The following is a 22,924-nucleotide window of genomic DNA, read 5'->3' on the forward strand; positions in this document are numbered from 1 at the left end:
ATGAGCACTGCAGAGACGAGAATTCTGAATGACTTCGTCAGTCCAGTCTATCCGTTTAATGGCTTGCAACCATAAACGTCTACGTTTAGCTTGGAATGGCGTCTTTGATGACGGTATTCTATAAAAATGAAGCCCATCTTTTTTGGCATTCCTATTTTGACACCAAAAGCACAACACAACATTTTTTTGAGAAGATGTCTTGTCCATTTCACGTGTTCATGGTTTGTTTCTGCTGTTTTTCTGCCACCGTGATGCGCACGCAGCTGGCAGTGATGTAACCGTGATGTCGACTCCAAATTGGTGTATAGAAGTAAGAAAGAAATAGTTCTTATAAGAACCTTTGAGTGAATGGTTTCTTGGGGTAACCAAAATTGCATACTTTGAAGAATCTTTTGTAGCACCTTTTTGTTTAAAGGCTAAAATACACTACAAGACTTTTGCTCAGATTTTGCCCAGATTTTCAGTCTGGACTTGTTGCAGAAAGTCTGTGCCAGTCTGAAGATTTGATCAGTTAGTGTGTTTCTATCTGAAACTTTCAAAAAGTCTGCAAGTGTTTGATGTCTAGTTTTAAAAAAAATCTGTTCAGATTTTAAAAGTCTTGTAGTGTATTCTAGCCATAAGACTGTAAACTAGTTAATATTTCCCGCTATATAAGTCTTTCCGCTCAAGCTTCCTGTTTCAGATAATACACCTTTTGCCAGTAAACCAAAATTGATATTCTTGGTAGTGTTTAATATTTCTTCTATATAAAAAAGTTTAATTTGATTGTTCTTTTATTCTTCCTCCACATCACTTTATATAGGAACTAAAACTGACCAGGTATATATTATTGTGTTACTTACTATAACTGTAAAGTTTCCTCTGGAACATCTAATGAAAACAACAGAGACGCCCCCTCTCACTTTTTGCTGTGCCAGTTGAGCTGTCCGTTAAAGCGTTGTGACTGGTGAGAACAGCTTCTAACCGGTTCTTTATTTCACGGGAAAGTGGGACACGTGCTGAGAAAAGTACACGTGCTCGTGCTCTGGGCACAAATGTACAACCTAACTTGGATGCAAATAAAGTTTTTATATCGAACCTCTCTCCAGAGGCATTTAGAGTGCGCACCGCGATGCGCGCCTCCTGTCATCACCCCTCAATAGTAGCCTACATAGTGGACAGCGCGCTTCTCAGAAGGTGAGTTTCCCCAGTTTTCCCACAACAAAATCCTACTTAAAATAAGAATACATATTCTTTAAAGTTCAAATGAACCGAGTAGTGTAATGCATTACTATCTGTTTTTTAGTCAAAGGAAAGCTGCGTTGAAGAGAAACTTCATCTGCGCGCAAGAAAACGATGCAGCCGCGCGCGCGCGCGCGCGCGCTCCAGCGTCAGCGGGATGTGACACATCATAAATATTTATGTAACCTCTTCGTATTACAAATCGATGGTCGAATGTGAAGAGAAAGGGTGATAGGAAGGCAGTCTCCTCCTCTGAGGTGTGGTTTCCAGAACCCCTCAAAACAAGGCGGCGAGCGATGCTGAGCGTGCGAAAGTATTCAGTAGAGGAGCGACTCGAGTGATCAGCCTGGTTTACCGGGCACGAGCGGTTCAGCAGAGCGCGCTCTGCGAGCGAGATCAACATCCACCTGCAGTGAGTGTCGCGCTTTTTATGTTTCATTTTAAAAGCTTAAATAATAAGGTCATTGCGTTTTTTGAGGTCCAGATATGTGACCCTGGATCACAAAACCAGTCTTAAGTAGCATGGGAACATTTTTAGTAAAAGACAAAACAACATTGTATGGGTCAAAATTAACGATTTTTCTTTTATGCCAAAAATCATTAGGATATTAAGTAAAGATCATGTTCCATGAAGATATTTTGTTAATTTCCTACCTTAAATGTATAAAAGCTTTATTTTTGTGAGTGGATGGTCTGCCACAGTGCCCCTGATTAACAACTGATTAAAAATTTTCTCAATATTTAGATTTTTTGCACTCTCTGATACCTGAGTTTTAAACGGTTGTATCTCAGCCAGATATTGTCCTATTTTAACAACTCATACATCGATATAAATCTTATTTATTCAGCTTTCAGATTATGTAAAAATCTCAATTTAAAAAAATTGACCCATAAGACTGGTTTTGTTGTCCAGGGTCATTAGGTCAAAATACATTAATATGAAAGGAACGTGCGCAGTTTTGCTGCATTAATTGTAACGCAAAACTTTTTTTTCAGTATCCTAATATAAAATTCCGCATGTGCCAAATGCATTTTTAAAACTTCAAATATTCCATGTTGTCTTTATGACTTATGTATGTAATGCATAACATATAATAAATGCTGTTTAAAATATTATACATAGAGATTTAACACGTTAAACTGCAAAATATATTATTAATTGTAACCTATAATATTTAATGTTGTAGATGACGATGTCAGCCACCATGCCACTAGAGATTGTTACAAATGCATATAAATTGCTACATATTTAAGTACACAAATGCATTAATACGTTAATGAAGCCACAGTGTAGGACGCTGCAATCACTGCTTGATTTGTAATGTCAACTATCCATTTATTACACACAGGCCTACTGTACTTATCTCTCTGTCTGTCTTTTAGCAGGTCTCTGTGTTACGTCAGTGCTGAGAATGGGTGCTGTAAAGGGTGAAGGTGCTTTAGATGGTGGATGGGGGTGGATCATCGTAATGGCCTCTTTCGTGGCCCAGTTGCTGTCGTTTGGATCGCCCCAGTCTGTCGGGGTGCTGTACCCTGAGTGGCTGATCGCCTTTCAGGAAGGAAAAGGCATGACAGCTTGGGTCGGATCCATGGTGTCTGGGGTGGCTCTCATCACCAGTGAGTACTCATTATTTATTTGTATGTGTGTGTGTGAATGTGTGAGAAAAAGCTGAATCAGGTGGCTACAAACTCCTTTTGCACTTATGTAATGCACTTTGTGAACATGAAATCTGTCGGCGTAGTAAAATGAGTGCTTGACATTCTGAAAGAGCTATACAGTTAATAAATAGACCAATCTTAATTATATTAGTATAGTTTTCCAGTAATATTCTTACAAATGTGTGACTTAAAAAAAAACATTTTTTAAAGATAATACAATTTTGTTATCATTTTTTAAGTTAAAAATATATAATTCTGACTTATACAATGTTTATTTTAATTTATTGTAAACAAGACAAAATACAGATAAATCATTAATGAGATAAATTTATAGATTATCTTACTGTTTCGTATTATGGCCAGACCTGTATATCTGTCCTAACGCATCCAATTCAACATAAAAATCACACAAACCGCAACATAATGTTGTTTATTCACATTACTCAGTGTTCTAATACCATCTTACATAAAAAAAGATTGTGCTGAGAGATAGCGAGAGAAATTATCTGCTTGTTTACAATAGTCACTCACTGCTATCTGCATTGCAGATAGTTACATTTCCAAGCATCTTCTTTGCTTACATGAGGAAAAACAGCATAACATTGTGTACTGGAAACAAGGAAGATCGCCCTTTCTCATCTCACAGGAGATAAAGGTTCAGCCCAGGCTAAGTGTATGTACAGTATGTTGGTGCGTATGTTTTGGAGGTGTCAGTTTATGTTTACACAGACATAGCTTTGCCGGTCTATCGTCACACTAGGGAAAGTCATGACTGGACAGAAATGTAAGTGTCATGGTTGTGTGTGTGCCCTATTCACACTGTTGCTGACGCAGAGGAGAAGGGATTTAGAGGGGAGGGTAAGGAGTTATTGGGAGTCGGACTTGAAACACATGAAATCTTATTCAGCACTGTGTTGTGGGAGAAGTCTGATGTGCTTCAACTTCTGATCATATGGCCCCTTAAGATACCATTGGATATGTATTATTATTCTGTACATGCTGCAAAAAATCTCGTATAATCACATATATTGTAAAAAATGTAATTTTACAGAATTTTACTTTTTGACAGATTTGTCAGATTTTTTTATTTTTTAAATATGTAAAAAAAAGTCAAATTACAGAAAAAGACTGCAAATTTTCAAAAAACAATATGTAATTTTACATGAAAAAAGTCTTCAAACGTTTTATATCCTGGCGCCACAGCTGCCGTAAAATTACATTTTTTACAGTGTATTTTTTAAACAAGGTAAAAAAATGTCAAATTACAGAAAAACACTTTTTCTACAAATTTACAAGAAAAACATGTAATTTTACGTGAAAAAAATTTACTTAACGTTTTTTTACTGGCACCACAGCTCCTGGAAAATTACTGTTTTTAACGAGATTTTTTTACAGCGTACCAATAAAAATATAAACACCCTTGAAAACAAGTAAAATTTACTTAAGAAGCAAATGTGCATAAGAATTTTCAAAAATATATATCCTGAAATCATTTTTACTCCATGTCATGGCCGACGCGTTTTAAATTAAGCTCTACATACTTTGGAAAAGCCGAAATCAGTTAAGTGTTCATCATCTTCCTATTGGTTAGTCTTAGGTGTGTTTGAGGGCTTTTGGCCATAAAGTTATGCGGTATGAACTATGAAGTATTGCATACCGGTTAGTACCAAGCTTAATGAGCTGTCAAAATAAATAAGAGGAAATATATGATCTCGGATGGCACAAACACATGACCCATCTGTCTGGCTATGAGTCTTTTAGTTCACTTTGTTCTCAGCAGATGCTCTCCAGAAACTTATTCCGTATTAGGATTGTCTCACGGTTGGTTATTACAAGATTCAGTGGCTATATTTAAAGCAGTTTCGATCTTTTGCACATATATTTAAAGGGCCAGGGCCCGGTTGCATAAAGCACCTTAAGTGTAATTTTCCCTTAAGTGTGTCCTTAAGTATACCTTAAGTTTTACTTAAGTTATTCTCCTATTGTCTTTGGTAAAGGAAAATCACCCCTTAAGTGTCATACTTAAGGGAAAAACTTAAGGAGCTTTATGCAACCGGGCCCAGAACCTTAAGTTACACATGGTATGCACATTAATAGGACATTCAACTCATTTAGTCATCAAGTGTGCTATTTGTATTCATTTTACTTAAAATATGTGGTTTATCTGTCACACAAACACGTTATGTTCTCCTTCGAAGTGAGGCTGTGTCTATTTTATATCTGTAAACCGCCCCCACCAACACTCCATCCAATAATAGCAGGTTCATGTAAGTGGTCTTTAAATGTCTTTCCAATTATTTCTTACATAATGAATTTTAGGATCAAGTTCATCATACAATGGAAAAATACTGATGCTTCATATTAATGTTTAAATGTTCAACGCTTGTTTGGCCAATTTTGCCACTTTTATGCGAGTCTGACAGAACACAATGTTCTTGCAACAGTGCCATTAAGTGATTTATTGGCAAAAATGTGCATTTGTGTTGCCTATGCATGATGTCTTAACTGTGAAAACTGAAAACAGTCTAATAACAGTGCAAAAGAAAATAATTCAGATAATTGAGTAAGATAAAATGAAGACGGTAGAGTTCAATGACAGATAAAGATTATTCTGTCTGTGGCAGGCAAGGACATCTTTTGTTTGGCTTGATTTTGGTGTGAAAATTAGTTTCATTGTAGTTTTCCCTTTATTTTTCTGGACTATTTTCATTCAGTAAAATGTGTCTGTGTCTCTCTCTGTGCAGGTCCAGTGTGCAGTGCCTGTGTGGAAAATTTCGGTGCCCGGGCGGTAACCGTGTTCAGTGGTGTAATGGTGGCGGGGGGTCTAATGTTGAGTGCTTTTGCCCCAAATGTCTCTTTCCTCATCTTCTCCTATGGCATCGTTGTCGGTAGGAAACTTCTTCTTGAATACGTCTGTTTTTGTGACCTTCAAAGCATCATGCATGTTTAGAAATGTCTCGTATTGATGTTTTTGCGCACGTCTGTAAGTTCGTGCCAAGTAAGTTATGTAATGCAACAGTTTGTTTTTGATCGAGCTGCTACTGTATTAATTCTTGTGGCTATACAACATTCACTAGAAGCTTAGAACCAACAAAACCCATACACACACAAACACACGCTACCCACAAATACAATGCAAAACACCAGACTAACAGTTTACTCATGCATAAGTGTTTTCATTGTTTTTGTGAAGTACCCTCACCTCCTTTTTCCTCCTGTCTTGGATATTATAGTGCAATTGTACGTTTTTCACTTTTGTTATTCCTATTCATACTAATGTTAAGATTGTCTAGTTTCACAGCATTTAAAAGTTTTAATATGACTCTTACATTTGTATTTGTGTTTAAGGTATGGGGTGTGGACTTGTCTACGCTGCCACATTGACCATAACCTGCCAGTATTTTGAGAAGAGGCGTGGCCTAGCTTTGGGCCTCGTCACCACAGGTGTGACACTGTCTTTCTACACACTATATTAACTCCACATTATTGAATAAATGGGATAATCTGGAAATGCAAATCGTATTTTGAACAATGCATAACCGTTTTTTGTCTTAATGGAGAAATATTCAGCGGTCATTCTGTACATCTGTCTCAGGTACAAGTGTGGGTGGATTCATTTATGCTACAGTCCAGAATGAGCTCATAGACTTGTTTGGATTGGAAGGCTGCCTGCTTATCATCGGGGCATTGGCGCTCAACCTAATGGCATGCGCTGGCCCTATGCGACCTTTGAACCTGCCTGGTTACTATCTAAAACAAAAAGCTGCTCTACAGCGTACAGAGGAACCGCTGTACACCAAGCCTACTGCCATTATCATTGACTTGGGCAACATCAAAACCACACCCAGCTCAGCTGATAACACAACCGCCATGAAGCTGTTGATCCCCATGGAACCAAAGGTCCCGCAAAACACTGAGGGCAACACCAGGGGTGGGCTGCTGTCCTGTTCAATAGTAGCATAAGTCGTTAAAAAGTGGATGCGGCCCTACGGACAGTACCTGTGCGAGACCGTAGAGCTCCTTCAGGACCGTGTCTTTGTGTCTTTCTGCATTGCCATGTTCCTGTTTAGCTTAGGGGCCTTTCCACCTGTTCTCTTTATGGAGGACGTCGCCCAGAGTGAGGGCCTTATTGACGGTATTGCACTTATACCCCTCGTCTCCATTGTTGCCTTGACAACGGGCATCGGTAAGCTGGTGCTGGGCATCTTGGCTGACATGCGATGGGTGAACAGTCTGTTCTTGTACGCCCTCACACTGATGGGCGCAGGCGTGGCTCTGCTGCTCATCCCTTTGTCTAAAAGCTACCTTGGACTGCAAGTGCTGTCGGCCGTGGTTGGGTTTTTCTCAGGGAATTGGTCTCTCACATCTTACATCACTACAAAAATCGTGGGCATTGAAAGACTCAGTCAGGCTCATGGCATTCTCATGTGTTTCGGAGGGTTTGGAATCATGCTCGGACCACCTGTCGTAGGTAAGACTAGCCCAACACATTTCTCATCAAAAAATATAGGACAAATCATAAAAACAGAGAGAGTTGTCATATACAATATTTCCTACTGCTTTGTTTTTTCTTACAGGTTGGTTCTTTGACTGGACTCAATCATACGACTTGGCATTCTACTTCAGTGGCACTTGCGTCGTCGTGTCTAGCTTGTTTTTGTTTCTGGCCACTCTGCCTTGCTGGAACAAGATGAGGGAGAAGGAAAATTCACCAGCAGAGGAGGATGTCAACAATTCACAACAACAGCACACTTCTGAATGTGACAAAGTAGCCTCTGTGGCTTAAACAGTACAGTATTTCACTAAAACTGACCCTTGCCTTACCATTTTCAAGAATATGTACAGTCAAGCTCTGCTTAAAGCTTTTCCCCTGGCTTCCAGTTCATACTAGTTTTCTTGGATTCACCGCATGCCAGGGGACTCTTCATAGTTTAGTAAGTCTTGAAGACAGACGGAATTGGAGTTTTGTTCTACAAAGCCTGTCATTATTTGAAAGGGTACAGTATACTTTTTGTGTTAGATGCCTATAAAGACTGCCTCATTTTTGAGGTTGAGGCTATACAGGTATATGCAATACCTATAGAAGAATATATTTTCTAATAGTTTATTTAGTAGATTGTTTACTGACACTGATGCTCTTTAGGCCTTGTTTTGATTCACTCTCTGAGATGTCAGTTTGACGCACATGAACTCCATTAACCTGTGACATACACAAGCTTCCATGAAGAACAACTGGTGTGGAGAATCCTGGAATGTTTGAATGAATGTTTTTACTGCACTTACCTAGATCCAAAGATTTCCTTCGTTATTCCTGGGAATGGTGAGAAGGACTTGAAGCAATGCATTTAATGCATCAAAGACTGCATACCATTTTTTCTTGTAACCTCTTTTTCATGCACAAGTCCAAACCGGATGGATATGTTTTTCCAAGTTCGCAACCAACTTCATTTACCTGGCAATGAAAAGGCCTTACTTTTAAACATAATCATCAGTTTTATTATATTAGTTTTATTTGATTAAGGCAATCATTATGTTCTGTGTCTCCTAACTGTTAGTAGTTTAAACAAGTTTTATTTAATACAAGAATATGAGGAAGAGAAAGAAGAGTTAGATACTGTGACTGCAATATATACTGTGTGTTGTGTCTTGTAATACAGTCTATTTTTGAAAGGCTGGTCCCTGACAGCACTATCTTTTATTATTTGAAATGTCAGTGTTATTATTTTATATGTTAGTATTTGTCTGTCTTTTATTATGTGTAAACATTTTCAAAGGAATGTCGTGTAAAGGCCACTAACCTTTTTTCTTTGACCAAAGAAAAGAATCTTTATGAAGTTTCGTCAAGCAGCATGATAACAGTTTTTACTTTACTCTTGCTAGCTGACGTGCCTGCACTTTTTTAATAATTATTTTGTAAAGTACTGTTTGTTCATTTTTAAGTATGAATATAAAGAATTATTACTATGATCCACAATTCATCTTAATCTTTATTTTTTTTACTTGCCGCACAGTGTGTAAGGAGAAATATCCACTTGTTTCAAACTTTAAAGCTGTGTTCAGTAAGTATTCGCTAGAATACAATCACTTTGAGCATTTGTTTAATCTGTAAAGTGTTCAGATTACACACACATGTATCATATGCCTTATCATGAGTCAGGACACACAAACCAGTTTGCAACCTATAGTGTTACATAATCTTGAGGTCTTGAAACGGTTTCTAAGGTCAGTTAAGTGCCCTTATAAAAAGTGTTGGAGAAAGAGTTGAAAGAAACCTATATCTTCACAAATTGTCATTTTAAACATGATAAATGTAGTATAAAACTGTAATTTCTCATTAAATAATGCATCCCTAACTTGACTTCACAGTGGCTGCAAACTTTTGACCTTTAAGATCAAACAGCACAGATATATCAGCCAATAATCGTATCGGTGCATCTCGAAAACATAATCACATCGTTCTTTTATATATCTGATATATCCTGTCAATCAAAAGAGGACAGGGAAATGCAATGAATTTGTGCTCTGCACATAGAATGTCAAGAAACATCACCAGTTTGATGTTCATTATTCAAAATTTAGTTAATGCGAGTTAACTTAACCATGCTCGCCATACTATCGACATTTAACAGTATAATCGGCTATTGGAATCGGTGGAGAAATTAAGTATCGGATCGGTATATCTCTAATATACCCAATTTTTGTACAAGCAGTGTGGCGTGTGTGTAGGACATGAGGAAAAATCACTCTGAATGTAAACTAACATCACTTAAATATATTATCAAACAGTTGCCATAAACATGTTGTGGAAGGTGATGTAAGAGCACCACTGATGACAGGTTCAGTCTGGAGCAGTGGAAAAATAACATGAAGACAGAGAGAGAGAGAGAGAGAGAGAGAGAGAGAGAGAGAAAGCCCCTATTTTTAATGACTTCTCTGACCGTCTGGTCGTTCGGTAAACAAACCTATAAATAGTGCAATGATATTAATACTCTGCCCTCTGATACACTGTCTTTTTCCTTTCGAATGCTCTGGCACACACATGCAAGCAAAAATAGTATCCTTCCTATAACATACTCACACAAAACCTTGAAGCTCTGAAAGCATTTTGGTTGGAGTAAGGATTATATGTTGCTGAAATTTGTACGCTGAATTTTAAAATATTTTACAAAAAAGCCAGAAATGTTCACAGACCTGTTATCTCAGCCCCCAGTCTGGTGTTTAATCTCATTTTTTTGTCTATTAGTAGGCCTATTTGAATACATTAACGCTAAAAGGATAGTCCACCCAAAAATGAAAATTCTGTCATGAATTACTCATCCAAGTTGTTTCAAACCTGTATACATTTCTTTGTTTGGTTATATGCATGAAGATATTTGAATAATTTAGGAAAACATACTGTTCTGGGGCACCTTTGACTACCATTTTTTACCAATCAATCGCAGGTGCTAAAATTCTTCTAAATATCTTTCTTTGTGTTTAATAGAACAAAGACATTTATACAGGTTTGGAAATACTTCAGGGTGAGTCATTTCTGACAGAATTTTGATCTTTGGGGGAACTATCCCTTAAAGGATATAAACTAGACTAGTGTGCTCTAAAACATAATTCGCATTTAAAATACATATATAAAATTTACCATAATGACATAAACTAAAATGCTATGAGCTATTTTAAAAGGGGGAGGGGCCACTCAATACGTCCCATCAGTGAAATTTAGGGTTGCCCATACATATGAAAGCTCAAAAGTTGATCAAAGTTGACTTGTAAAAAAGTAAAACAGGTACTTTTAATTTCATGCTTTTAATATGTTTGGAAATGCCTTTTCCTGCCTGTGACACACAATCGCTGACAACCTGCAGAAGCAGGTGCTGACGTTAATGAAGATATTTACGTGTATTAAACAAAGGTTACTTCACTGGATTATAGGTAAATACTACACATTGTTTTGAGTTTCATGATTGATTTCTGAAGACATTAGGTTGCATTAAAAGTCTTGGCCCATTATCATGTTCAGTGTGAGAAATCCACAAAAACTTAAGTAGGCTAATGAAATAACCGTAATGAAGCTGTTATAAGTTATAAATTGAGCAATGGCGCCCTCTTTTGGATGAATGTATAAATTCTAGAGTGATGTCTGTGAATGGAAATAATTTTTAAAACACCGATCTTAATGTGTTGAGGTTTACTTTCGAGTTATTTTTTGTTTGTACTGCACCTTTAAGTGTCATGCTGTTCCTTTAGTGACCAGCAGATGGAGGTAGAGCTGAGCAATTGAGTGCTTGTAGAGTTGTATAGGATATGGTTTTGATGATCAGCCAGCATGCTTGCCTGTTTGAGTGTTCTGTGAAGCTCTTGCTACCCAGATGATCTGTGTTTTCCTAGCTTGATTTGAGAATGGTCCAAAAAGCATCTTATGTGCTTCATCTGTATGAGAGCTGACCTTTGGTACAGAGGTGTAACATGGTCTGTTAGAAATTTGTTTACATTTTTTAGTGTCCAAGTCATTTAATTTCACATCATAACTGTCACGAATCAGTGACAGTTTATATAACATTGTATTTAAAGAAAATAAATATTTATATGTGTCATATGTATTTATAATTTATAATTGGTTATTTATACAGGTTTCTCCTCTGTAGAACACCCAGCAGAACACCCGCATTTCCTTTAGCACCTACTACGTACTACTACTGTAGATTTGTGTGTGTATAGAGAAGACACAGCAAAATCTGTGAGAGTTTTTGAGATCTGTGATTATTTTAGGATATTTATTACTTTTAGGCTTGGTATTTAAGCAGGGATGTGTGTATATGGACAGAAATCAAACCAAAAAAGTTGCATATGATGAAAATGAATAGAATGTTTTGTTTAAAATACATTTTATGATCTTATGGTGTTTCATTCTGGATAATCAAACATACTTGATACATAGGGTTGATAGGAATTTATTCTTTCGAGTTCTCACCGGGAGTGAGTCTTACCTTTTTCCATATCTGAATCGTTTATAGCACCATATCAGATATGTCCACACTTTCCAATGTGATTGTTAAAAACAATTTTATATCTAAGCACCTAGAATGACTTCCAAGGGCACTACTTTTTGTACGTTTTAAGTAAAGCCTTTTTGTTCATAGCAGTAACAGAAATAGAATAGTCTTCTTTTCCTTTCGGCTGTTCCCTTCAGGGGTCTCCACAGCGAATCATCTGCCTCCATCTAGCCCTATCCCCTGCATCCTCTTCTCTCAGACCGACTACCTTCATGTCCTCCTTCACTACATCCATAAACCTCCTCTTTGGTTTTCCTCTCGGCCTCCTGCCTGGCAGCTCTAACCTCAGCATCCTTTTACCGATATATTCACTCTCCCTCCTCTGAACATGTCCAAACCATCTCAACCTGGCCTCTCTAACTTTGTCTCCAAAACATCTCACATGTGCTGTCCCTCTGATGTACTCATTCCTGATCCTATCCATCCTCGTCACTCCCAAAGAGAACCTCAACATCTTCAGCTCTGCTACCTCTAACTCTTCCTCCTGTCTTTTCCTCAGTGCAACTGTCTCCAAACCATACAACATCGCTGGTCTCACTACTGCCCTGTACACCTTTCATTTCATTCTTGCTGGTACTTTTTTATCACACAACTGACCTGACACTTTTCTCCACCCATTCTAACCTGCCTGCACACGCTTCTTCACCTCTTTTCCACACTCCCCATTACTCTGTACTGTTGACCCTAAGTACTTAAAATCCTGCACCTTCTTTACCTCTTCTCCCTGTAACCTCACTGTTTCACTTGGATCCCTCTCATTCACACACATGTATTCTGTCTTGCTGCGACTAACTTTCATTCCTCTTCTCTCCAGAGCAAACTTCCACCTCTCTAGACTTTCCTCCACCTGCTCCCTGCTCTCACTACAGATCACAATATCATCCGCAAACATCATAGTCCATGGAGATTCCTGTCTGACCTCATCTGTCAGCCTGTCCATCACCACCGCAAACAAGAAGGGGCTCAGAGCCGATCCTTGATGCAGTCCCACCTTCACCGTGAACTCCTCTGTCACACCTACCGCACACCTTACCACTGTCCTACTGCTCTCATACATATCCTGCACCACTCTAACATACTTCTCTGCCACTCCAGACCTCCTCATACAATACCACAGCTCCTCTCTTGGCACCCTGTCATACGCTTTCTCTAAATCTACAAAGACACAATGCAGCTCTTTCTGACCCTCTCTGTACTTCTCCACCAACCTTCTCAAAGCAAATATCGCATCTGTAGTGCTCTTTCTTGGCATGAAACCATACTGCTGCTCACAAATGCTCACTTCTCCCCTTAGCCTTGCTTCCACTACTCTTTCCCACAACTTCATTGTATGGCTCATCAGCTTAATACCTCTATAGTTTCCACAACTCTGCACATCTCCCTTGTTCTTAAAAATCGGCACCAAAACATTTCTCCTCCATTCCTCAGGCATCCTCTCACTCTCTAAGACCTCGTTGAACAACCTAGTTAAAAACTCTACTGCCATCTCTCCTAGACACTTCCATACCTCCACTGGTATGTCATCCGGACCAACCGCCTTTCCTCTCTTCATCCTCTTCAAAGCTCTCCTAACTTCACCCTTGCTAATCCTTTCTACTTCCTGCTCAACAATATTTGCCTCTACTACTCTTCTCTCCCTGCCATTTTCCTCATTCATCAGTTCCTCAAAGTACTCCTTCCATCTTTCCCTCACCCTCCTGTCACCTGTTAACACATTTCCATCTCTATCTTTAATCACTCTAACCTGCTGCACATCCTTTCCATCTCTATCCCTCTGCCTCGCCAACCGATACAAATCCCTCTCACCTTCCTTACTATCTAACCTTGCATACATATCCTCATAAGCTTTCTGTTTGGCCTTTGCAACCTCTATCTTAACCTCACGCTGCATCTCCCTATATTCCTGTCTACTTTCCTCCGTCCTCTCACTGTCCCACTTCTTCCTAGCTAACCTCTTCCTCTGGATACTCTCCTGAACTTCCTCATTCCACCACCAAGTCTCCTTGTCTTCTTTTCTCCTTCCAGATGATACACCTAGCACCTTCCTACCTGTCTCCCTGATCACTTTGGCTGTAGTAGTCCAGTCATCTGGAAGCACCTCCTGACCACCTAAAGCCTGTCTCAACTCTTCCCTGAAAACAACACGGCACTCTTCCTTTTCCAACTTCCACCACTTTGTCTTCTGCTCTGCCTTTGCTCTCTTCATCTTCCTCACCACCAGAGTCATCTTACACACCACCATCCTATGCTGTCTAGCTACACTCTCTCCTACCACTACTTTCTGGCCAAATTCGGCTTAAATGGAATACATTAGTCGATATAAAAAACTGGATGAGTAACAACTTTTTATTACTGAACTCGGACAAAACGGAAGTGTTACTTATTGGACCGAAAACTGCTATAAGTAACAACCAAGAATACTGTTTAACTATTGACGGATGTTCCATAAAACCCTCGTCGTCAGCAAAGAATCTTGGCGTTCTATTCGATAGTAATCTGTCATTTGAGAGCCACGTCGCCAACACCTGTAAAATTGCGTTTTTCCATTTTAAGAATATATCTAAACTACGTCATATGCTGTCAATCTCAGATGCAGAGAAGTTAATTCATGCATTCATGACATTCAAGACTAGATTACTGTAATGCGCTGTTAGGTGGTTGCCTTGCAGGCTTATTACAAAAACTCCAATTGGTCCAAAACGCGGCAGCTCGAGTTCTTACACGTACAAAAAAGTATGAACATATTAGCCCGGTTCTGTCAACCTTGCACTGGTTACCTATAAAGCATCGCGTTAACTTTAAAATCTTGCTTATTACCTATAAAGCCTTACATGGTTTAGCTCCTCAGTACTTGAATGAACTCCTTTTGTATTACAGTCCTTCACGTGCATTACGCTCTCAGGCGTCCTGTCAGTTGGTAATACCTAGAATTTCAAAATCAAGTGCAGGTGGTAGATCCTTTTCCTATCTAGCGCCTAAACTTTGGAATAGTCTTCCCTGCACTGTCCGGGAGGCAGACACACTCTGTCAGTTTAAATCTAGACTAAAGACGCATCTTTTTAATCTTGCATACACTACTCTTCCATAATATAAATCTTCTGAGGGTTTAGGCTGCATTAGTTAGATCAACCGGAACCAAAAACACAACTGATGTACTTGTTGCATCAAAGAGTACAGAACAGTACTCTACTCTCAGCCAGTCTTGTCTCATTGTTCCAAGGTTACCACAGCGAGCAGGATGCAGTTCATGGCCTGACCTGATGGTAGAGCGGAGAATGGGAAGTGGGGACCTGACAAGAGCTGAGATGATAGAGCTGGATAAAGAAGGACGCGGTCTCTTGACATGTCTTCACCACAAAACTTCAAATGTTATTAGATTATTAATGATAATCTTAAACTACAATTTATTTTATTATTAAGTTTATTTATTTTATTTAGCCTTGTTGTGCAAGTTCTCTGGAGCTTGTGCAGAGGCAGCAGCTTTTGCCAGAGGGGAACTGGAATCCCCTGGTTGGGCCTGGGTTCTCCTGAGGTTTTTTTTCTCGATTAGAGTTTTGGGTTCCTCGCCACCGTTTGCATACTGTTTTTGCACTATCTGCCTGACCGGGGGGGCTGCTTTAGAATCTTAAAGTTTTACTTAATTAATATTGCATATAGGAATTTATTATCTGTTATATTTGACCTGTGCTTCTCTCTCCTTTATCCTAAATGTGTGCTCTCACTGAGCGTGTGTGTGTGTGCGTACTTGTCTGTGTACGTACGTGTGTGTGTGTGTGTGTGTCTCTGTGTCTGTGTGTGTTGGTGTGTGGCGTGTTGTGTGTGTGGAGTGTTTTGTGTGTGGGTGTGTCTGTCTTCTGTGTTTTCAACCTTTTCTTGTTTTTGCAGGTACAACTTTGATTGTTTTGCTTGTAGTCAATGTGTCTCATGTACAGCTGCTTTGTAACAATGAAAATTGTAAAAGCGCTATATAAATAAAGTTGAGTTGAGAGTTGAGCTAATCTCCATCAGATTACAGCGTCTACATAAAATATAGTCCACCTGTGTGCTCCTGCCACCACTCTTATATGTCACCCTGTGTTCCTGCCTCTTCTGAAAGTACGTGTTCACCACAGCCATCTCCATACTTTTAGCAAAGTCTACCAACCTCTGTCCTTCTGGGTTCCTTTCCTGAAGACCAAACCTGCCCATCACTTCCTCATCCCCACTATTCCCTTCACCAACATGTCCATTAAAGTCTGCGCCTATCACCACTCTCTCACCTCTGGGAACACTCTGCATCACTTCCTCAAACTCGCTCCAGAATCTGTCTTTCTCCTCTTGCTCACAACCTACTTGTGGAGCATAAGCACTGACAACATCTCTGCCTACGGACACGCCTTCCTCCTCTCCTTTGACCAACAGTAGCCCAATTTCCACCAGTGCCCTGTAGGTCAACGGCACCGATGGCGGTCGTTGTTAACCCTGGTCCCGACCGATCCGGTATGGAAGTCATGTTAGTGATTCGCATATTTGATTTGGCAAAAGTTTTATGTCGGATGCCCTTCCTGACACAACCCTCTCTATTTATCTGGGCTTGGGACTGGCACAAAAAGTACACTGGCATGTGACCTCCTGTGGCTAGATTTAACAGAAATAGAATAGTATTGTATTGATATCCTGACCAATTCCTCAGGTGTCATTTTGTTGTTAGGTAATATGCTGTTATGCACCAGCAGGATGGCTGCTAATGATTAGGACCGTGTGCTTTCAGCCAGTTGTAAGAATGTCATTTTCCTACAGTTCCAAAATGATCAGTCACATGATATTCATGGCTGAGGTGATTGGCTCATAAATGTTTCTCTAAACTGAGGCCCGTTTTGAAACGGGTGTTTTCAAACCGCAGCTTTTCTATGCGGTTTGGCCGTTCGTCCACACGCAAACTCAGTACCCGGTCACTGAAACCGAATTTTTTTGAAAACTCCGACCAGGGAGAAGATTTTTAGAAACTCCGGTTTCAGTGTTGTCGTGTAGATTTGGCGTATGACGTTGGAATGCGTGCCGTTATCTCCTTTGTTTAACGTCAGATTCCAGGCTTCTGATTGGCCAACACAGCTTTATGGTTAGGGTTATATCGCCACCTGTTGGATTGGCATGCTTTTGGCGGCGCTTTATAGCGTGTTTTTATTTTTTTTTTCGTTTTCGTGGACGCGTTTTTTTTTAAGCGGCCGTAACACGCGGTTTCTGCCAATCTCATATTCATCTTGAGTACCTATAGAGTAGTATTGCATACTTCGTATCTTCGAAGAGTATTTAGTTTGATCACATTTATAAGAAATAGATACAGCTGTACGATTATTTCCGAAAGCATACGGCACGTGCGGGGGGGGAGGGGTAGGCTGAACTAAAGCACGTGCCAACAAAACACAGACATCAGTTTCACTCACCGCATGCGGTTCATGTCCGGCATCGTTTAGCGCTGGGACGGCTCCATATATCAGTTGCAAATTATCTCCAAATCCAGCGTTATATCCACCGTTTATATAACATTCATCACCCAAATGCAGTGGACTAATAAACACCTGAACTTCGCGAACGTATGCTCTCTCTCTCCTGCACACAAGTGAAAGTGACGTCTGCGCATGCTCCTTCTCCTGCTCTCTCTGTCCAATAAGGGACTAAGAAAAATTGTTACGAAACAGTTTTATATGTTTGAAAAAAACCTTCCGAAACCTGTACGATCGCTGGGGGAGTGTATCGAGCACAGAAATATGACGTAATACGCCCAACTCGTTTTTTGACAAGTTGACCATGTTAAGCATGAGAAGACAGCATGTTTAACATTGTAAAGAAGTCAGAATGCATGACACACCATTGCACGGCCGCTTTAAACGAAGAAGGAAAAACTCAGTTTATAAAAATACCTTTGTATGTGTGGACTAGTCCTGAGGTTTAATAAATAATACCCCTTGTATGTCTTATAGCATAGTTCAACTTCTTGACATCAAAAGATGGAAAACTATTTTTAATTATTAACAAAAAAGCTGTACATACAGTAAATAGTAAAATCTGTTATATATATGAAATGGAATGCATTAAACTGTTCCAGGAAAAAGTAATAGGCATTAGGCAACAGGTGCACGATATAGGGAAACCTTATGGTATAAGACAGATCAACCAACCCAGAAAAAAATCATATTAAACTCATCTATCTTCTCTTCCTCTTCAGCTCTCCCTGTACATTTCTGCATTTCCCTCGTACAATATTTGGTATGATCCAAATTGTCCATAAAAGAGATTTATTGATGCACTGTACTGTACACGGCACATACATAAGGATAATACAGCAGTTTAGATAAGTGTAAATATTTACGATTTTTCATGAAACCTACGAATATTTAACACATAAATATATGACACATGGACAGTTATTCAATTCAAGCATTCTATCCATTATAAGAGGTTCCAACTATAAAAATGCATTGCCTTGACTGCATTCAGATAATAATGTAGTTTTGTGTACACATACAGCAGTGATGTTTTATTAAATGGCATTATGAGCATCAAAACAGTAATCATCTAAAACAAAAAAAGAGGAATTTTCAAAATTCTGTCTAAAAAAATTGTCTTAACACTTTATGATGTGAATGTCATATTGAAGTGCAGTTGGTCCTAACATTGGGACAACATGTCAAAATAAATTGATGCATTGTACCAGAACCCATTTCCGTATCGTACAACAGTATTACTCCCATCAGTCATGGTGTCTTGTGACAGACAAATGAGTTATATGGCCTAACAACAAATTTGAAACGATATCAGTTTCGTGCATTTGCTGTATTTTGCTGTAAGTGTAATTATTTCTCTTGTTCCAAATCCTTCAGTGTTCTCCTTTGTCATAGTACAATGAAATGCTCAAAACATGATATTATTGTCAGTTTTTCTTTCACAGATTGACAATATAAGATGATTTAGATTTATAGAAGGTTTTAGCTTGCATTAGGGTTAGCAATATGACTTGCTAGCTGCAATTTCAAAGGCATTTGTACACAGTCAGTGCCTCCAAACTTGAATTAGCTTTGTTCCTCAAGGATAGAGAGACGATATTTCACATTCAAGTGTGTTTCTTTTCCACTAATTCATCTGTTATACAGCAGTTCTCATTGTATATGACTGAAAAAACTGCATCAGAAAAGAAAACACAGATTTCTTTTCTGCTTTCTAAAATGCTGTGTAAAATACTTTTGCTCTAAAGATTCATTATCACTGTGCATTATTCGAATCCAAGAACAAGTTTGTGTAGGGCTGGCATCTGTCTTAAAGGGACAGTTCACCCCAAAACAATTCTGCCATCATTCACTCACTCTCGAGTTTTTCCTAACATGTATATGCCATCTGTATACGACCACCATAGTAGGAAAAATTGCTTTATAAATATATTTGTTCTGTTGAACACATAAGAAGATATTTTGAAGAATGTAGGAAAGCTAACAGTTCTGGGGCACTTTTGCCATTGTAATTTTTCCTACTATGGTAGTCAATGGTGGCCAAGAACTGTTTGGTTACAAGTATTCTTCCAAATATCTTTCTCTGTGTTCATCGGAACAAATAAATGTACACAGATTTGGAACAACTTGAGGGTGAGTAAATGATGACAGAATTTTCATGTTTGAGTGAACTGTTCCTTTAAAGCACGAAGAGTTTTCCATCTGTTTCAGGCAGCAACATCACCAACCAAACTTATTTACAACTGTTTATTGTTCATTCGAAATGTGAACATCAGCCCTGTTACGCAGAATTATTTCTATAGCTTAGTCTAAGAGATGTCCGTGAGACATCTGTGTTTATCGTAGACATCGGAAAGTGTTCATAGCTGTCCTCGAGAGGTTGGCAATGGCAGCGCAGCACCACCGAGGCTACATCCTTCCGGAAGTTGCTGTTGAGAAAACCATAGACGATGGGGTTGATGCAGGTGGAGCTCATGGCCAGTAGGTGGCAGAGTGAAAACAACAGGTCGTGCTGGCATACAGGAAGTGCTTCGTGATGCCAGTCGGCCACCGCGTTGAAGGCGTTTAACGGCAGCCAGCACACAGCAAAAGCAGCCACCAGGGAGACAAGCATGATGTTTATACGTTTGCTGTGCATGACACGCCTTTGTTCGTCGCAGCGATTGCGGCTGCACTGGCGCTCCAGCATGCGCTTCCTGCGTCGCAGTCGCAGGAAGATGCGTAGGTAGCAGAGTAGAATGAGAAGCAGGGGGCAACAGTACTGAAACAGTAGCATGCCAGTGGTGTAGAGCAGTTTGTGCTGCTGAGAGGGCCAAACTTCCAGACAGACCTGCAGGTGGCGGAACGGAGCGGGAAGCAGGCTGTACGGCTCGCTGCTGAGTAAATAGTATGCCAGCAAAGGAAATGCCGTCACGCAGGCCAACAACCACACAGTCAAGACGGCCACATACGCCTGCGGAGCGCTCGGCTTCCAGCCGGATGGATGCAGGATGAGCTGGTGCCTTTCGACAGCAATCAGAACCAAAGACAGAACCGAAACGGTCACCGACACACACTGCACAAACGGCATTAGGCGACATAGCAGGGCGCCAAATATCCAGTGATCCATTAATGTGTAGACCGCAGTAAACGGAAGGCAGAACACGCACACCAGGATGTCGGAAGCTGAGAGGTTGGCGATGAGGATGCTTGTGACATTAGGAGGCTCCCTCTGGTGCGTAATGATGCAAATGAGGAGGATGTTACCAAGCAACCCTAGAATTAGCACCAGACAGTAGCACAGCACTATTATAAGCGTCATGCCTCCTGAATGCCAGCAGGGGGCGTCGAGCAGGAACAAGCTGCTGTTGCTTTGATTGAGGCTGAGGGTGGAGTTTAGGAGTGCCTGCCACCACGACATGTCAAAGAGAGCCGACGGCATCGGCATCCTCAGGGTAGCCGCAGACTGCAGAGCATCTTGGGAGACTGAAAATAACAAGGAGGTAGATCCAAATTAGACATAATTGCACATCCCTAAGACAACCAGCATGCACTATAGCGACTGTGGCATTTTGTTTATTTCAAGTATTTTTAGCGCATATAATAACAACAGGTAGCCTTGCGGTAGACGGCATTTGGGGGTAATTCGTTCTTTAGGAAACATTTGGGGGTGCTGCAAATGGTCTTCTAATGATCTTATAAAAAAGAGTTCTATTTGAATTCAAGGACTGTTACTAAGCATAATTATAAGTTTCCATCATAAATAATGAGAGACTTGTGTAAGAGAGAGAGTTCAGACTTTTGATCAAAAACTCATTCTTTTTCTTATTTGGCGTTTGCAACAGTTTGGAATAACGGTGAAGAGAATAAAGGAAGTGTGTGGGAGTAATAACACTGTAACCCTGCCGAGGGGTTTGATGCACTGTCCGTTTATAGATGTTCCTTTGAGGGTGGCCATTGATCAGGGTCTACAATGGCTTACAATGAGAACGGAATCAGTCTCAACCAGTTATCCATACTGAAGTGTTCATTAATGTGGCAGACTTGGAGACCAGTCTCATATTGATTCAAGTGTTCCTTATGGATAATCCATACATGAACCTCAGAACTATTCTTGTCTCAGTCACATTTTATAATTCTGTGACTGTCATAGCCTTTCACATTCCATTTTAATCAAGGTGTTGATAGGGAATGGTTAAAAAGGAAACTCATCAAGGATTCTGTCTTTGATGAGCGAGTCATCACGGGATTTATTCCCGAAAGGGATTCAGTTTTCTCACCACTAGCAACAGCGGAGAAACTGTGAAAGAAATGATTGTTCCTTTAGTTCATTAGCGGTGCAAAGGTCATGATTCCCGGCAAACACACATATGGATAAAATGTATAGCTTGAACGCATGTTGCTAAGGATAAGCATCTGCCTAATGCATAAAAGTAAAATGAAAAAGTAATGGAGATTTCTTTAAGCAATATGACATTTTCAGATCTGAAATATTTATTTGGCTTTAATTGTCTTTGTGAGTGCAATCTCTATACAATTATTTTGAAGGGCCTTATATAACAATGGAATAAAAATGTATTAATTAAAAACACACGAGAATCGTGTGTAATATGTCACGTTATGCTGTCTGCTCCTGGGCCACATCTTTAGCTTTAAACCTAAGCTTATATTTAAAGGTCCATTGTATGAAATTTAGCGGCATCTAGCGGTGAAGTTGTGAATTGCAACCAATGGCTCACTCACCCCCCTTCAAAGCACTACGGTGGCTGACACAGGAGACTAAGATGTTGACACATTATTGCTTCTTTGACAAAGGAGATAACGTATTTACGAAACGCACTCTGTAGAGAGTTTGTCTGTTTTGGGCTACTGTAGAAACAACATGGTGAATTCCAGGGGACCTGCGGTGTATGTAGATAGAAATAGCTCATTCTAAGGTAATAAACACATAACGCTTTATTGTGTAAGGTCTTTATACACATCTTAAGACATAGTTATGTATATTACATTGCATTTCTGTCAGTAGAGCCTCCAAAAAATTACACACTGGACCTTTAGGTGTGCCAGCATTAGTCAGTACAGGTTAATCTCCTTATTATCCAAATTAGACCTGCAACAATAAGTCATCTTTTTTTCATGCTTTGTTGTAGCTGTGGCTCTGAATTTATTTTGTCATTCAGATAAATACACAATTACTGTAGATAATGTAGTAATTTGTACTTGTATAATAATGTAGTAATTCGTATTCGTATTTGGCGCTCGTTTGTACAGTGTCTCTGAATTGTCAAAACGCCTCTCAAAATGCTTGCCACGGATGCGAAAAATGCAGAAAATCGAACCCAGTCCGAATATTTTTATGACGGACGAAAATATCGGAGGCCTTTTTTATTTTTTAACGTGCAGAAATTTCGGACGCAAATTTCGGACACAATGCGCAATGGCCTTTAGTTCATCCCACATTGAACATTTTGTCATCATTTATGTCATTTACAGTCTATTCTGTAAAACTTTTGTTTTTTTCATGGAATACAAGGA

The 22,924-nt window shown here is 39.6% G+C and overlaps 2 protein-coding genes across 2 annotated transcripts; one reads left to right on the forward strand and one right to left on the reverse strand.

Moving 5' to 3' along the window:
- The first annotated feature begins 1,091 nt into the window (after positions 1-1,091).
- On the forward strand, positions 1,092-9,085 carry slc16a9a (solute carrier family 16 member 9a). Its single transcript, XM_057343969.1, is given in 7 exon segments — positions 1,092-1,176; positions 1,286-1,633; positions 2,608-2,838; positions 5,625-5,768; positions 6,229-6,324; positions 6,476-7,351; positions 7,458-9,085. Coding segments are annotated over 5 exon segments (1,530 nt in total). The 5' UTR covers positions 1,092-1,176; positions 1,286-1,633; positions 2,608-2,633; the 3' UTR covers positions 7,667-9,085.
- Positions 9,086-18,964: 9,879 nt separating this feature from the next.
- Positions 18,965-22,908, reverse strand: npy4r (neuropeptide Y receptor Y4). Its single transcript, XM_057343127.1, has one exon. It carries the CDS (start codon positions 20,835-20,837, stop codon positions 19,692-19,694), a length of 1,146 nt encoding a protein of 381 aa, XP_057199110.1. The 5' UTR covers positions 20,838-22,908; the 3' UTR covers positions 18,965-19,691.
- Between the last annotated feature and the right edge of the window lie 16 nt (positions 22,909-22,924).

Source organism: Triplophysa rosa, linkage group LG10 (assembly GCF_024868665.1).
Source record: "Triplophysa rosa linkage group LG10, Trosa_1v2, whole genome shotgun sequence".
NCBI classification, from domain to species: Eukaryota; Metazoa; Chordata; class Actinopteri; order Cypriniformes; family Nemacheilidae; genus Triplophysa; species Triplophysa rosa.

What these genes read in the sequence shown, in the direction of transcription:
- npy4r (XM_057343127.1), bottom strand. Translation starts at nt 20,837, where the DNA reads ATGCCGATGCCGTCGGCTCTCTTTGACATGTCGTGGTGGCAGGCACTC.